The sequence below is a fragment of the Tachyglossus aculeatus genome, chromosome X1, assembly GCF_015852505.1.
Source record: "Tachyglossus aculeatus isolate mTacAcu1 chromosome X1, mTacAcu1.pri, whole genome shotgun sequence".
In the NCBI taxonomy this organism is placed as follows: domain Eukaryota; kingdom Metazoa; phylum Chordata; class Mammalia; order Monotremata; family Tachyglossidae; genus Tachyglossus; species Tachyglossus aculeatus.
In genome coordinates this window covers 119,077,165-119,093,158 of record NC_052101.1, presented here as the reverse complement: position 1 = coordinate 119,093,158, position 15,994 = coordinate 119,077,165, and the positions used below count along the sequence as shown (strand labels likewise).

Here is a 15,994-nt window from a genome sequence, read left to right as displayed (position 1 = left end):
AAATCTGTGGTGGAGGTCTTGGCTATATGGTTTAATGAGTCCTCTCTGATCCCAAGTCCCTTGTAGCTATAGTATTAGCATGTTTCATAGTCACTAGCAACAAAATAAATCTATCCCAATAAAAACCAACAGGGAGATGGGAGAACAGAAAAACTGAACTGTGATTGGTGAAGCATTTTCCCTTCAAGACCTTCACAGTGATGAAGCCAGAGTTTCAGGGTTGTCAATCTGTTCCTTGAAGATGTCTGTAACCAAGGCGGCTGTCTTGCAACAACACGGCCTTTCCACAGTTATTTCCAGAACTTCTGCCATGGGAATTGCCAGAGTGAAGACAGAAATTTGAGACGAAGCCCAATCCAAGCAGATTCATTGCTTGCGAGAAAAGCGGGGAGGAAGGGAAAGCAAATGTTACATTTTCTTTAATTGAGCCTGTGGTTTTTCTTCTCCTCATCAAAATATATTCATCTCTGATTAACCCCTTGAGTATCTCATACAGATAAAGGAAATGGTCCCATGTAGCAGAGCCCGGTGTATAAGTAATGATGACTTGAGGGGCCCCCGGGGAGGTGTTCAAAGGTGGGGCTGTTTGGGCGGGGAGCTGCTAATCTGCACAAATCTGGTATTCGGGTCCAGATGTTCTGGGAGAATGTCTATATTGCGTCCGAGGTGTGATCTGAGGGACATATTGGGGATAGGAAATTGAATAAACTCTCTGCAAATTCTCCGATGCTGAGATTGGGCAGGTAAACAGGGTCCTGGAGGCTGCCAGCAAGTTCATTAAGACATCCGAAGGGCAGAACTATCGCTTGCACCGGTGCCAGGATGGAACTGTAGGCATCGCCCTGTTGTATCCTTTGAGCATGCCCTTCTAGAAGATTTCTATAGTTGAGCCTTTGCTCTTTACCTACCAAAGCTCAAGCTTCTTCAATACACGCTGGCTCCTCCAAAAAAAAAAATCAATCCGAAAATTCAAAGAGGCAGCTGACCAGGGTGTACTGGAGAAAGGGGTTTGGCAGGGTACATCCTGGCGATGGTGACAGTGTATTGCACCCCAGTAACACTCAATAAATGCCATTATGATACTATTTTAAATCTTGCTCTACCACCCATTTGGGAATCAAGATTGATGGTTTCTCCCTAGTACTAAATAGCATCAAGTTCCCACATCACAGAGAGTGTTTTCATGAATTGGCATCCTTGGAATCAGTTTGAATAGAACATACAAGGTTGAATGGTTACAGTGAACTGAATTCTTCTTCTGCAGAGGTGATTTCTTCTGTTCTGGTATGAGGCATCATTAACAATCATGGTTTGTTGAAAGCCGATGCAGAGAATGGATTTACCTTCAGTTTTCCAAGCTGTTCCATTTTGCTACTCTTCTCATCATCGAGTTGACTTCAGAGTCCTTTTAAAATGTTACTTAAAGCAAGTCATTAAATGCATGCTTTAAGTTCCTTTATTGCAGTACAACTCCATGCCAACTTGGGTGTATGCAAATGCAATCTGGGGCTTTGGCCATCAGGAGTAGCCGTGAACTTTGCAGTGAGAAGTTGATAATGCTTCCTAGGAACTGGATGGTGAACTCAGGAGAAACTTTTCAAAATGAGCAATTTCTGCTACTGCAGTAGGAAGTGTGCTAAACATTCACAATGTTCCTAGGCTCTTCCTGTCCAGATTGCTTGCGTTTACTCTCCCGTTCCCCCCCAGCCCCCTCCCATCCCCCTCCCGACGCAAACACACAATCACCAGCATTACAACTGATTATTCATTTTTCCCGGTAGGTCCATTCACAAATCCTGCTGATTCTGAGATGCCTCTTTTCAGCCTCATGAAAGGTTCTGAATTTCCTAAAAAGTTTCCCTCTTATCAAACCAATTGAAAACATGTAGATTTCCAAGTTCTGAGTCTCAAACCCTTGCAGGTTCATAACAGAGAGTATTACTTCCCCACCTGTATCCTGTGCTGGGTTTTTGGCTCACAAAAGCAGAGAGGAACATTTATAAAACTAAAAGGACTAGTGCTTTCAGCAATTCCTTCACCTGGGGAACTGTTGGCCTCTCGTTTGGGTCACCGCTAACTCTAGTATGAGCATAGTTATCCTTAGGAAGCTGGCTCCCTTTCTCCAACTACTCAATTGCCAGCTGTCTGATGAATGTTTTGTTGAATTAGGTCCTGAATTTATTTCTTTTTTACTGTCTTCTGGGAAGGTGGCTTCACTCTGGATCCTCAAACATGGCTGTCTTGGAGGTCCCTCTATTTTCAGGGTTCCGAGCTGATATTGAAAGCCTCGAACAGGTAAGAGATGGAGAGACCGGAACGAATCCACCCCAGAGCTGGCACTCGTCGGCCAGTACCTCATTTCCTTACATTCGGGGGCTTTGCTTATCAAGCTTTTGGGTGCCCAAAGGTAAATGCCATGGTGGGAAATTCACTGACCCCTTGTAATTATGAATATTTTAAAAACTTCACTTTGTCCAAAGACACTGTTAGGCAGATGTTCTAAATAAGAGTAACCGATATAGTTAAAAAAGCCAAATAAATGTGTGTTGCTGTGCACAGCTTAAGGTAATTAAAAGATATACATTTGGAAATCCTGAAGTGCAAATGGGCTCTAACAGGAGCTGTTTATGGCTTTTTAGTGGTCTGTATTATCTCCAACATCTGTATTTGATTTGGATGGAGGCACCGAGTCTTGGATTTTTTTTTTTTTTTGCCTTCTTTTGCTTGCTTGCTTTCTGGGAGAACATCATGCTTCTTACCAGCCAAACCGAGGTGGACAGAGAGGATTGTCATCCTAGTAAATCCCTAGAGTTCTCCAAGGATTTTGTACTGTAGTCTTCAGATTTACTTTCTACTTTATCATTGCATAGAAAAGACCTAATACTATAACTCCACTTGGCAGTGATTGAGCATCTGTAATGACATAGGGGTGGTATTTTGTGGAGAGCAACAAAACTGCATTCTGGAGAAACAATGTGAATTAATCGGGGATTCCCAGTACTATGAAAAGAAATTTAATGCTTATATAAGATTCTCTTTAGGGGTCCTTGTAGCCATCTCTCTGAAGGGTCCCTTTGCTGGGATGATTGCCAGCTGCAGAAGGAAAGAGACTTTATTCAAGTGGGTGGTTTTCGGGGACTGCCAGACTTTTGGCATTAAAAGGATAATTTACCCAGTCAATCAATCAATGGTATTTATTGAGCGCTTACTATGTGCAGAGCACTGTTCTAAGTGCTTGGGAGAGTACGATATAACAGGATCAGCAGACTCGTTCCCTGTCCTTAATGAGCTTATGGAATGTCATACTAGAGTATTTTTACAGAGAGAGGGTTGTCATCCTGCTGCCCTCATGAAGAGAAATACAGATTGAGAATTTCTGTCTGACTTTGAGACACTTTCTTCAAGGAAGCACTCTAATCACTTTAGGTCCATAAAATGTCTCTAGTGTATCTTCCATTGCTGCCACATGTGATTTAGGGGTGGAACAACCAATAGCAGAGCAGGGGGATTCATCCTGTGTGTTCTTTGTGGTTCAGTCCCCCCAAGAGATTGCAGATGGGTTCCCCAGCTCAGAGAATGTGTTCAACATTGCTTCCAAATCTCCCAGGCTTCCAGGGGTGTCAGAAGCGATCGGCATATATATGTGCTCTACTCTCTCTGCCTTCCCTGGCTTCTATCAAGCCAGATCGATAAAGTTAGTAGAGGGTAGGTAAAAAGGAGTTTGACAGCATTATTAAAAATCTGGGTTAAAAAAAAATAGGATGATAGAAACTTTTCCAGCTTCTGTCCGGTCTCTGATCGACAGTAAGATACTGTCCCAGAGGGAGAAAATGATGTCCCAGAGATGAGTTAAAATTAAAAAAATGTTGTCCTTCACTTTCAAAGAAACCCCCACCCCGATGATGAACCTTTGTGCATGATTGAAAGGGTCAACCCTCCTTTCTGGCCACATCGTGCACAAAAAGGCTGTTCTTGATTGTGTCGTCATATTTGCTGTTTGCTGCATTTGGTGCTGTTTTTGCTGCTTAAATTAAAAGCATTGGGAGAATCAAGGGTCAGTGAGCAAAGATTTCCCACATTGTGAAGTGTCTTTATCATCCAATCAGTGATACTTATTGAGCAGTTACTGTGTGCAGAGCACTGTACTAAGCTCTTGGGAAAATACAGTACAATAAAGTTGGGTCAACATGTTCCCTGCCCACAAGGAGCTTACAGTCTACAGGGGATGACAGACATTGAAATAAATTTGAGACAGCGGAAATAGGAAAGTATAAGGATATGTACATGTGTGCAGTGGGGCTGGGGTGAGTGTCATAAGGCTTAAGGAGTACACAGCCAAGTGCATAAACAAAGCAGAGAGGGAGGCAGATAGGGAAAATGAGTCAGGGAAGGCCTCTTGGAGGAGATGTGATTTTTAGGAGGGTTTTGAAGGTGAAGAGAGTGGTGGTCTGTCAGATACGAAGGGGGAGGGAGTCGCGGGCCTGAGGGAGGACATGGGCAAGGGGTCGGTGGCGGTATAAACGAGACTGAGGTGTAGAGAGTAGGTTGGCATTAGAGAAGTGGATTGCATGGATTGGGTCATAGTAGATCTGCAGGGTAAGGTAGGGGGAGGAGAGCTGATTAAGTGCCTTAAAGCTGATGGTAAGGAGTTTGTGGTGGTGGATGGACAGCCATTGGAGGCTTTTGAGGAGTAGGGAGATATGGACTGAATGGTTTTTCATAAAAATGATCTGGGCAGCAGAGTGAAGACTGGAGAGGTGAGAATCAGGCGACAGGGAGGTCAGTAAGGACGTTGATGCAGTAGTCAAGGCAGGAAGTAATAAGTGCTTGGATCAGCATGGTAGCAGCTTGGATACAGAGGAATCCGTATGCATGATAACCATGTATGTCTAGAATAACTATACCATATAGCAGAGTCTGCCAAGTAAATCATGGCCAGGGTGGGGGTGGGGGGTGGGGAGGGGCATACTTTTTTAAAAAAACTGGTTTTAGATCTGCTTATGAAGACTAAAAATTGGCCAACAAGGAACTATTCCATGAAAAGGGTAGTAAACACCCGGAATAAGTTGATCAGAGATGGCCTGGGAGGGAAGTGTGAAAAGGAGTTTAGGAAAGGGCCCTGAAGGACAAGAAGGGAATGGAGGAAAACCTGGAGGGTGGGAGAAGGACAAGATCAAATGGCTGAAATACTGGGGTGTGCAGCTTTTCCCTACCGTTCTGTTTCCTTCAGCTCTCACATCTGAAGTGGTTAGAGTCGATTTAGCAGCCTTCAGCTTCAGGAGCGCGGTGTACTGATGTGCTGTTAAACCTGGCATGGCCTAAAACACCACTTCCTACTGTAGTTCAGCAGGAGACATTCCCATTAGATGCAGGAATTGAATTTTCCTATGAGAACCTTCAAAATCAAAGCACTTTAAATGTTGAATCATTGGACTCTTTTTGCTTTTGCCAGAAACAGTCACTGGGCAGTGTACAGCTCCTAAATACATTTCAGGTTCAGAAATTTCTGGGTTTTTGTAGCTTCCTCTCTTTTGCTATTGATTTAAGCACTTTTTTAATAGTTCTAGACCACATTATTCTTCCCTCTTTTGGATCCAGTTTATTGGTCTTGCAAGCAACTGGGCCATCCACACATTAAATACCATTGATCAATTGATCTATCAGGGTCCTCTGACCTGCTCACCAGTTACTGTTATCATTTCTTAGTTTTCAATTAGTACATTTTAGGCATAGGCTTCCCCTCTGCTGTTATTGCAACTGTGGAGTAGAAAGGCCCCTGAGGGGAATGAGGGGTGGAGGAGGGTGCTGAGCGCAGTATTCTGCACACAGTAAGCACTCCAAAAGTACCACTGATCGATTGATTGAGGAGGAGGGTAATGGCAGGGTGTCATGTCCAGACTGCATCTTTCCTTTCCTTCCTCTCACCCTGATCACCCCTACTGTAATTTCATTATTTTGGGTGGTGGAATCTGGCTAATATGGGGCCCTGGGTGAGGATGCCAATTTTGTGCCTGACCCCACCTGTGGCTGTTCTTGAGGTAGAGGTAAAAATCATGAGGCCTGAGGCCTTGTGCATTCCCCACCCTGTGGCCTCCCTAGCACCACCAGAAAGGTGTGGGAAGAGGGAAAGGATGGAGAAGAATGAAGGGATGGCTGAACCAAGTGAATTGTAACCTGGTTAACTAAGAAACAGCATGGCCTAGTGGAGAGAGCACGGTCCTGGGAGTCAGAGGACCTGGGTTCTAATCCTGGCTCCACCACTCGTCTGCTGCATGACCTTGGACAAGTCATTTAATTTATCTGGGCCTCAGTTACCTCACATGTAAAATGGAGATTAAGGCTGTGAGTCCCATGTGGGACTTCTAGACTGTGAGCCCACTGTTGGGTAGGGACTGTCTCTATATGTTGCCAGCTTGTACTTCCCAAGCGCTTAGTACAGTGCTCTGCACACAGTAAGCGCTCAATAAATATGATTGATGTGGGACATGGACTATGGGTTAACCTAATTAACCCATATCTACCCTAGTGCTTAGTACAGTGCCTGGCACATAGTAAGCACTTACCAAATGACATTAAAAATTTTTTTTTAAATGAAGAAGAATGAAGGGACTGCCAACCCTGGTTAACAGTCAGTATTTGAGTGCTTTCTTTGTGCAGAGCACTGTAGTAAGTGCTTGGGAGAGTACAGTACAACAGAGTTGGTAGACACATTCCCTACCCACCACAAACTTGAAGTCTATAGGGGGAGGCAGACATTACTAAGAATAAAAAACTTATAGTATGCCATTTATAGAGATGGACTTGTTAAGCTCTTAGTATAGTGTTTTGCGCACACTAAGCACTCAGTAAATGCTATTGAATGGAATGCGTTCACAGAAAGCCCTTGGAAACCAATTCATGGGGCAGGGTGGCCAGAGATCACATAATCACCATAGCACTGATTTCCCCTCTCCCTGAATTGGGCCCTCTGGTCTTCGGAGTCACTGGTTGCTGCTTTAGGGGAGCAGGAAGGGATAACCACGCTGAGATCTCTGCAGTAACTCCAGTTCACCATCCAAGTGACCTGCTCCAAATCATGTTCCTTGAGGTCATCTCCTCCAAGAGGCCTTCCCTCCTTTCCTCTTCTCCCACTCCCTTCTGTGTTGCCCTGACTTGCTCCCTTTATTTATCCCCCCCTCCCAGCCCCACAGCACTTATGTACCTACCTGTAATTTATGTATATATTTATATTAACGTCCGTCTCCCCCTCTAGACTGTAAGCTCGTTGTGGGTAGGAAATGTGTCTGTTTATTGTTGCATTGTACTCTCCCAAGTGCTTAGTACAGTGTTCTGCACAAAGTGCTCAGTAAATACAACTGAATGAATGAATGAGTCCAAAGGATAGACTAGATCTAAGGCTGCTTCTACTCATCCTTTCTCTCTCATGACTCCAGAGGGAATGGACTGTGATTTGGATTGGAGGTAGAAGCATTTCCTGGGGCGGTAACCCAAGTTAGGGTAGAGGCAGATGAAGGATTGCTTTGGTTCCCTTTTGGGTCCTCCTTCCAGGATAGTTGCCCCCCTCCTGCCCTTGCTCGGGTCTCTCCTGATAGCCCACATCCTTCTCCAACCCCCTCCTCTGGGTCGGCCACTGATTAGGGGCTTGTGAACCCATTGTTGGGTAGGGACCGTCTCTATATGTTGCTGATTTGTACTTCCCAAGCGCTTAGTACAGTTGTCTACACACAGTAAGCACTCAATAAATACAATTGAATGAATAAATGAAAGAGAAGCAGCATGGTGTAGTGGAAAGAGCCCAGGCTTGGGAGTCAGAGTTCGTGGGTTCTAATCCCGCCTCTGCCACTTGTCACTTAACTTCTCTGTGCCTGTTACCTCATCTGTAAAATGGGGATTAAGACTGTGAGCCCCACGTGAGACAACCTGATAACCTTGTATCTACCCCAGTGCTTAGAGCAGTTCTTGGCACATAATAAGCGCATAACAAATGCCATTATTATTATTATTATTATTGTGTCGGCTCAATTTCTCTCCTGTCCGACAAGCTGAAAGTCTGCAGCACCTTAGGATTGTTAAATACCTCTGTATTTAACTTTCTCTTCTCTCAAGTTGTGTCAGCAAAGAAACTTGGCTCAGGAGATGCCTTGCATCGTTCCCACTGAATTACCTCTTGTTTTCTTAACTCACCTTCAAGTTCCTGAAGACCTAAGATGGAATGAGTTCTCTCCAAGAGGAAGCAGGACGAAATATTTACTCCCTGGTTATCTGTAGCTGACTTACTGGAGATGGATGGAGGAATGTGCAGAGGGGCGAATGGATAAAACGTTTTTATGGCCAGGCTAACACAAACTGAATGAGAGGGCAAGTAAAATGACCTCTCCTAATGACTCTGCGTCTCAGTCGATCTATCGTTCATATTGATTGAGTGCTTACCATGTGCAGAGCACCAAACTAAGTGCTTGGGAGAGTACAGTATAACAGAGTCAGTAGATGTGTTCCCTACCCACAACGAGCTTACAGTCTAGAGAGACTTTACATGGCATCGCGGTAGTCATGGCAGAGTTTATGTCAATGAAATAGTATTCTCGGGGGAGGATGATTGGATTTTGTTTAAAATGGCTTTAACTGATCTTCATACTCTGAGGCTGTCATCTTTGCTTATGGCCTCCCCCAGGAGGGGGATTGGGGACTCAGATGTCCTGTTTATCAAGGGCTGCTGTGCCTACACTCCTGACCCTGGAAGTCACAGTGCCCTGCTTTCCCCCTCAATGGGTATTTATTCATTTGATCATATTTATTGAGCGCTTACTGTGTGCAGAACACTGTACTAAGCACTTGGAAAGTACAATACCCCTCTGGTTCTTGGCAGTTTTCTCCATGGGATTGGTTGTTGGTTGAATTTTCTTTCCTTGTAAGAGCTGGAAATTTTCTTCCCCAGTTGGTGTTTTACTTTATTTGAGGCTCTCTCCCTCTTTTCCTCTCCTCTTACCACCCCGCACCCCACCCCCCTTTCTCCTTTAACAAGGAGAGCAATTTGTGGAGAGGGAGCTTATGAACCATTTCAGGAACTTTGGTGTTTAATGACAACTGTGCTGCCCACCGCCTCCCCACAAGCTGTGCAGCCACAAATCTTCCTAATAACACCGGGTGCTGACGGGGTCAGGAGGTCACCCCCAGTTGGAGTACATCAAGCTTCACCAGGAAAATGTGACTTCAGCTGAGCAGAGCATTTCGTGGTGGCGCCAGCCAGTTCGACCCCCTCGTAAAAGTGCTGTCTGCAGCCACCGCTGCTGAGGAACGACCTCTCCCTGCAGGCCTCCAGAAGTATAAGAACAAATTAAACCGGCCGGTCCTGTCCGGGTTGTGAGGAGCCTGAAAAACACACGCTTGCGTATTATTAATGGCAGGTTTAATGGACATGTACCTCACATTCCCCCCCCCCCCCCCCCCAAGAAGAAAGTCAGAGTATAAAAGGTGGGTAGTGGGTTTGGTTGGGCATGACCCCTCACCAGATGGCCTGCTTTTCACTGGGCAGCGCCCTTGATTTTTCTAGGATGAGCTTAAGAGGAATGTTTGCTGCCTGGGGCCAAGAATAAGGTTTTCATTTGTGAGGGGACTCAGGTCAGTCTGTATTGATTGCTGCCCTTCACCTGCTACTCAAGCAGGAGCCCCATTACAAGGTGAAGAGAGCTTCGTCTTGGGCTTGTATGGAGCATCTCTCCCCTCCTGCTGCCGTACACACACATGCTGGGTCAATACTAAAATGTTGTACGGTTTGAATGGAACTTGGCAAGCATTAGAATGAGAGGGACAGATTTTCCCAACAAAAGATTGCGGTTCCGTTTGAGCAAGAATTGTGGGGGAGATGCCTCATAGTGTCTGGTGCCATCATCTTTGGGTTGGAATTGTGGAAACCAGAGACTCTGCTCTGAGATAAACACTGGGGGCCGGTGGTGGGTGGGTCCCAAAGTCTCCGCAGAATGCATTTGGCCTCAAACTAAGTCAGGAACTACTCAATTAGATTATGGATGAGATGTCAAATGAGTTCCAAGAGGGAGAGAGCGAGAGAGAGAGAGAGAGAAGCAATGTACTGTAAGATGGTTGCACCTCTCTGGGCATTCCAGCAAATGGATGGATCTCATCAGAAAAGCATAAACTTCATTTCCTCCTGGGTTTGGCTAGAGGCATCTTTGACCCTCATTATCCCTTCTCCTGAGATGCTGTTTTCCCACTGAGTGAAACTGTTTCCTTAGGAACTAATCCTCCAATTGGGGATTGAATTACTTTTTGAGTACAATAAAATTCCCTGCTTCCCCACCCCCACCCTTCCACATCTACTCTCTTCAGAGACCCAAACGCATGCATGCATGCAAGCATGCATGCAAGGACGCACGCGCGCGCGCACACACACACACACACAGTCTCCCTTTCTCAATCTTTCTCATTGATGATTGTTTTTAACAGGAAACACAAGTCCAATTTAATGCTTGTGTTGCTTTTCAGTTACTGATGAACAAGCAAATTGGACTAAAAAGATATGAAGTCGATGGAAGGAAAGTCCTCTTTTACTTTGATGAGGTAATTTAGTCTTTGATTGAATTTTATTAGATGTTGAGATAGGTCCCTTAGGCACTGCCTTGGAAAATATTTTCCCTAGCTTGTGAAAAAGTATCTCTAGTTCCAGGGGAAAATGGGTGGTAAAGAAACCTCCCAGCACCATCATCTGAAGGTATTTGCTCTGGTATTGTTTAGTTCTGTTTGAAAAAGACCACAAACTGTCCTGAAATGGTGCTGATTTGTCATTTCAAGATGGAGGCAAACTTGGGATGAGAGGTACTAGACACATCTAGCAGTATCGGGGAGGTGGAAGCTTAGATATACACAGTTGAGACTCCAGAGGTGGACCCAGAGACACATAAACAAGATCCGAAAGGTGGACACACACCTGCACACATGCATGCAATCAGGGAGATATACACATGAGGTCAAGAAGCTGAACACATAAACCCAGAGCTGCGTGTAATACACAGGGAAATTGCAGGGGTTCTAGAGCCCCCTGTTCCATGCTGGGGCCAGGAATGAGAGAGAGCTGTAACCAAGAGTGCTGACACTGGTTCTAGTTTCCACCAGCCCCCATATCATCACAAGGAGCAGGACAGATAACCCCCCAAATCTGTGGAGATAGTGACCTCTGATGTCCTCCCCTCAAAGATTTGGCAGTCCCATTCTGCTTTCCTCCAGGAACTTATGTGGCAGAGTGCCAAACTTATTGATGCTTAGAAATAGCATCAGCTGTACGTATCAAAGGCCTATTGTGTTCTAGGTGATTAGTAAATGTTTATTAAAAATAATGAGGAGAACTCTTTGTCTAAATGGTATTCATTAATCAATCGATTGTATTTATTGAGCCCTGTCTGTGTGCAGTGTCCTGTAGTAAGTGCTTGGGAAAGTACAGTATAATAGAGTTGGTAGACACATTTCCTGCCCACAGGTGCTTACTATGTGCCAGGCACTGTACTGAGCACTGGGGTAGATTCATTCATTCATTCAATCATATTTATTGAGTGCTTACTGTGTGCAGAACACTGTACTAAGCGCTTGGGAAGTACAAGTCGGCAACATTTAGAGACGGTCCCTACCCAACAACGGGCTCACAGTCTAGAGATACAAAATAATCAGGTCAGACACAGCCCCTGTCCCACCTGGGACTGACAGTCTATGTCAGGGTGGAGGATTTAGTCCCCATTTTACAGATGTGATAACTCAGGCACAGAGAAATTAAGTTGCACTTGTATCTGTGACCTTTAGACAATTGATACTTGTTCCATCCCCAACCCCACAGCACTTATGTACATATCTTTTAACTGTATATTATAAAGTACTTATGTATATTATTGTCTGTCTCCTCCTGTAGACTGGAAGCTCGTTATGGGCAGGGAACGTTTCCACCAACTTTTGTGTACTCTCCCAAGCACTTAGTACAGTGCTCTGCATATAGTAAGTGTATGTACCATTGATGTACCATTGATCAATTAAGTGACCTGCCCAATGTCACACATCAGACAAGGTGGCAGAGCAGCGATTAGAAGCCAGATCCTCTGATTCCTAGGCCCATGCTCTATCCATTAGGCAACACTGCTCCCCCCCGTCCCTATTTTGGGATTAGCATATCTGTCTGATCTTTGTCTTGTCTTCTAAGTGTTAGACACAGCTAGCTCGACCTCATGTCTGACCAGAACAAGAACTGCAGTTGGTTCAGAGCTCAAACTTTTACCTTTCTCATACAGATTCCAAGTCAGTGTATGACCTGTGTGAAATTCCAAGCCTTCAGGGAGTACATAGTTGGGAAGACAGCCCCAGTGCCAATCAAAGTGTATGATTACTATGAGCCAGGTATGTTCACAAATTGAAACTGTCACTGTCGCTCTGACACGCCAGTCTGAATTGTCTTCAGCCTGCTTTTTGGTTTTGTTTTTTGGTTTTTCGTTTTTTGGTTTGTTTTTTTGGTTTTTTTTTGCTTTGCAGCATTTGAAGCTACTCGTTTCTACAATGTTAGTGAAAACAGTCCCCTGGGGCGAGAGCTGTGTGACGGGCCAACTTGCAATGAAGTGGAGAGCTCAGCTAATCAGTGGCCTGGTAAGTCATGGCCCATTTCTGGAGATCAAGAGGCTCAGCAGGAAAATGTTGGCAAGCCTTGAGATCCCTGGGAGAAGTCCAAGATGCCATAAAAACGGAATCGATCACAACCCCAACTCTGGGGTTCAGTTATTCTGCATCATGTCGGAAGAGTACCTGCTCTCCTCTACAACTTTTCAAAATTTTTGACATCTCATGAATCGCCAGGCAAAAGTGGGCCCAGTGGGCCCCCATGAACAGTAGTGGCAGGAGTCTCAGCCTTCTGATCCTTGGGTTACCGTTTCGTGAAAGCCACGTGATGTAGCAGATAGAGCGTGGGCATGGGAGTCAGACAGTCATGGGTTCATTCAATTCATTCAATCGTATTTATTGAGCGCTTATCATGTAGAGAGCATTGGGTTCTAATTCTGGCTCTGCTGCTTGTCTGCTGTGTGGCCTTGGGCAAGTAACTTCACTTCTCTGTGCCTCAAAAATAATAATAATAATGGTATTTGTTAAGTGCCTACTATGTGCCAAGCACCATTCTAAGTGCTGGGGTAGATACAAGATAATCAGGTTGTCCCACTTGGGGCTCACAGACTTAATCCCCATTTTCCAGATGAGGTAATTGTGGCACAGAGAAGTTAAGTGACTTACCCAAAGTCACACAGCTGACAAGTGGCGGAGCCCGGGTTAGAACCCATGACCTCTGACTCCCAAGCCTGTGCTCTTTCCACTAAGCCATGCTGCCTCAATTACCTCATCTGTAAAATGAGGTTTAGGATTACAAGCTCCATTTAGGACAGGGACTGTGTCCTACCCAATTTGCTTGTATCTACCCAAGTGCTTAGTACAGTGCCTGGCACATAGTATGCACTTAACAAATACCATCATCATCAAGACTACCCTCACTGTCATCATCTTCATCATTTCATTTAGGGATTTGTCCGATTGAAATTAAGTTTAAAACCCTTGGCTTAAATCCTACATCGGTTATAGAATGTGATGATCCTCTCTTAATTGCCTCTTGTTGCGAAGCTGGGAGAAATTCTCAGGTAGGGAAATTGGGAAAACCATTCTGGAGAACTCCCCTGGCTAATCCCTTTTTAATGTGACTCCCGTTGCCATTTCAGGTTTCGTTCACAATGGCCCCTGTAACAGTGTGTTCGGCTGCCTAGAAGAGGAGTACTTTGAGCAGTGCATGTGCTCCCGGGACTGTGGCTATGATGGGGACCCCGTGTGTGGATCGGACGGTGTCATCTACCAAAACCACTGCCAAATGGAGGTGGCTGCATGCAGAAACAACACCAGGATTGAACAAGTGTCTCTGTCTCACTGCTCTGCCAGTAAGTGCTTTTCCTTTCTCCATTCTGGGCTGGGTTGTGGCCATAATCAGGACAGAGCCAAGGATATTTAAAGTGCCAACGCCTCGGAAAGGTCATTAATGTGATATTTCTTCCTGAGCTCTCCAAACAAACTATGCCCCAAAGCAGGCAGTCTTGGGCCACGTCCCCCTCGCCTCCCTCTGTCTGGGGGTCATGCCAAATGCACCATTTTACAGCTTTTCCTCGGGGCCTGATAGGGAATCCATTGCCACAGCTCTCCTACAGAGCTCAACTCCCCAGACGAAGCAGTGATGCACTGCTGCCTCCTCCCTCTTAATTGCTCTTCCCTTTCCCATGGGAAGCCACATAAACCTCCCAAGCAGCAGTTACAAACATTTACGTCATTCCCATCTAAAATGATTCTCTTCAGAGATGGTGAACCTTGAATGGCATTCCTAGTCAGTCACACGAATCACTGTTGTTTTGCACCATCGTGATTGCCCGTGAACCAAAATGGTCTCTGAAAACCCTCACCAGTCTATACTGTAAACCTCCACTGTCATTTTCCGCAGCTGAGAATTCACAGGATGAAAAAGAGACACATTTCCATGCTGTTGAACAGCCTGATATTGAGCAAACTCAAGCGGGTAAGGAAATCCCAGGGTCCGAAATAAAGGCCCACCCCCTTGCCCACCCGCTGTCCCCATTTCAGTTCTCTGTGTGCCTTTGGAAGTCAGAAAGAGTTGATCTGGGAGAACATCATCCTGCACACTGGGCTGTTCCTTGCGAGCTTCAGAGGAGTCAGGAAAGCTGGAGGGGCTGGGGCAACCCATGGAAATGGCTTTTTATTGGCTTGAGTTTCTGGATCAAGTTGAAACTTCTAGTACTCGGTGGGTAATCGCTAAACACTATTAGATGATTTTTCTCAGGGGAGGGGAGTGGTAACATGTCATAATCTCCTGCTGGCCTTAGCTCCAAACAGCAAGACAACACTGTCCCATACTAGTATCTACCAGATTGAGATGCATTCTGGTGTGGCAAGGCAAGGCCCTGCTAGTTAGGAAACCAGGCTGCCCTGTGACAGAGAACCAGGCTGGGCTCAGTTAATCAATCAATCAATCAATCGTATTTATTGAGCGCTTACTGTGTGCAGAGCACTGTACTAAGCGCTTAGGAAGTACAAGTTGGCAACATATAGAGACAGTCCCTACCCAACAGTGGGCTCACAGTCTAAAAGGGGGAGACAGAGAACAAAACCAAACATACTAACAAAATAAAATAAATAGAATAGATATGTACAGGTAAAATAAATAAATAGAGTAATAAATGTACAAACATATATACATATATACAGGTGCTGTGGGGAAGGGAAGGAGATAAGATGGGGCGATGGAGAGGGGGACGAGGGGGAGAGGAAGGAAGGGGCTCAGTCTGGGAAGGCCTCCTGGAGGAGGTGCGCTCTCAGTAGGGCCTTGAAGGAAGGAAGAGAGCTAGCTTGGTGGATGGGCAGAGGGAGGGCATTCCAGGCCCGGGGGATGACGTGGGCCGGGGGTCGATAGCGGGACAGGCGAGAATGAGGTACGGTGAGGAGATTAGCGGCAGAGGAGCGGAGGGTGCGGGCTGGGCTGTAGAAGGAGAGAAGGGAGGTGAGGTAGGAGGGGGCGAGGTGTTGGAGAGCCTTGAAGCTCAGGGTGAGGAGTTTCTGCCTGATGCGCAGATTGATTGGTAGCCACTGGAGATTTTTGAGGAGGGGAGTAACATGCCCAGAGCGTTTCTGGACAAAGGCAATCTGGGCAGCAGCATGAAGTATGGATTGAAGTGGGGAGAGACACAAGGATGGGAGATCAGAGAGAAGGCTGTTGCAGTAGTCCAGACGGTATAGGATGAGAGCTTGAACGAACAGGGTAGCAGTTTGGATGGAGAGGAAAGGGCGGATCTTGGCAATGTAGGGCTGTTAGGGCTGTTCGAACAGATAGAGAGGACAGCCAGCTGAGAGCAGGTGGGAGCCAGAGCTGAGGGTTAGTCAGTGAGTTCAGAATCTGGAGAAAACTTGGTTG

The 15,994-nt window shown here is 45.6% G+C and overlaps 1 protein-coding gene across 1 annotated transcript in view; it reads left to right on the top strand.

Moving 5' to 3' along the window:
* Positions 1-15,994, top strand: part of CPAMD8 (C3 and PZP like alpha-2-macroglobulin domain containing 8) — a 120,850-nt gene that overhangs the window by 96,320 nt on the left and 8,536 nt on the right. The window contains exons 38-43 of the mRNA XM_038771803.1: positions 2,208-2,295; positions 10,501-10,575; positions 12,285-12,390; positions 12,523-12,633; positions 13,746-13,958; positions 14,510-14,584. Coding sequence (XP_038627731.1) covers positions 2,208-2,295; positions 10,501-10,575; positions 12,285-12,390; positions 12,523-12,633; positions 13,746-13,958; positions 14,510-14,584 — 668 coding nt within the window. The remainder of the gene's footprint in view (positions 1-2,207; positions 2,296-10,500; positions 10,576-12,284; positions 12,391-12,522; positions 12,634-13,745; positions 13,959-14,509; positions 14,585-15,994) is intronic.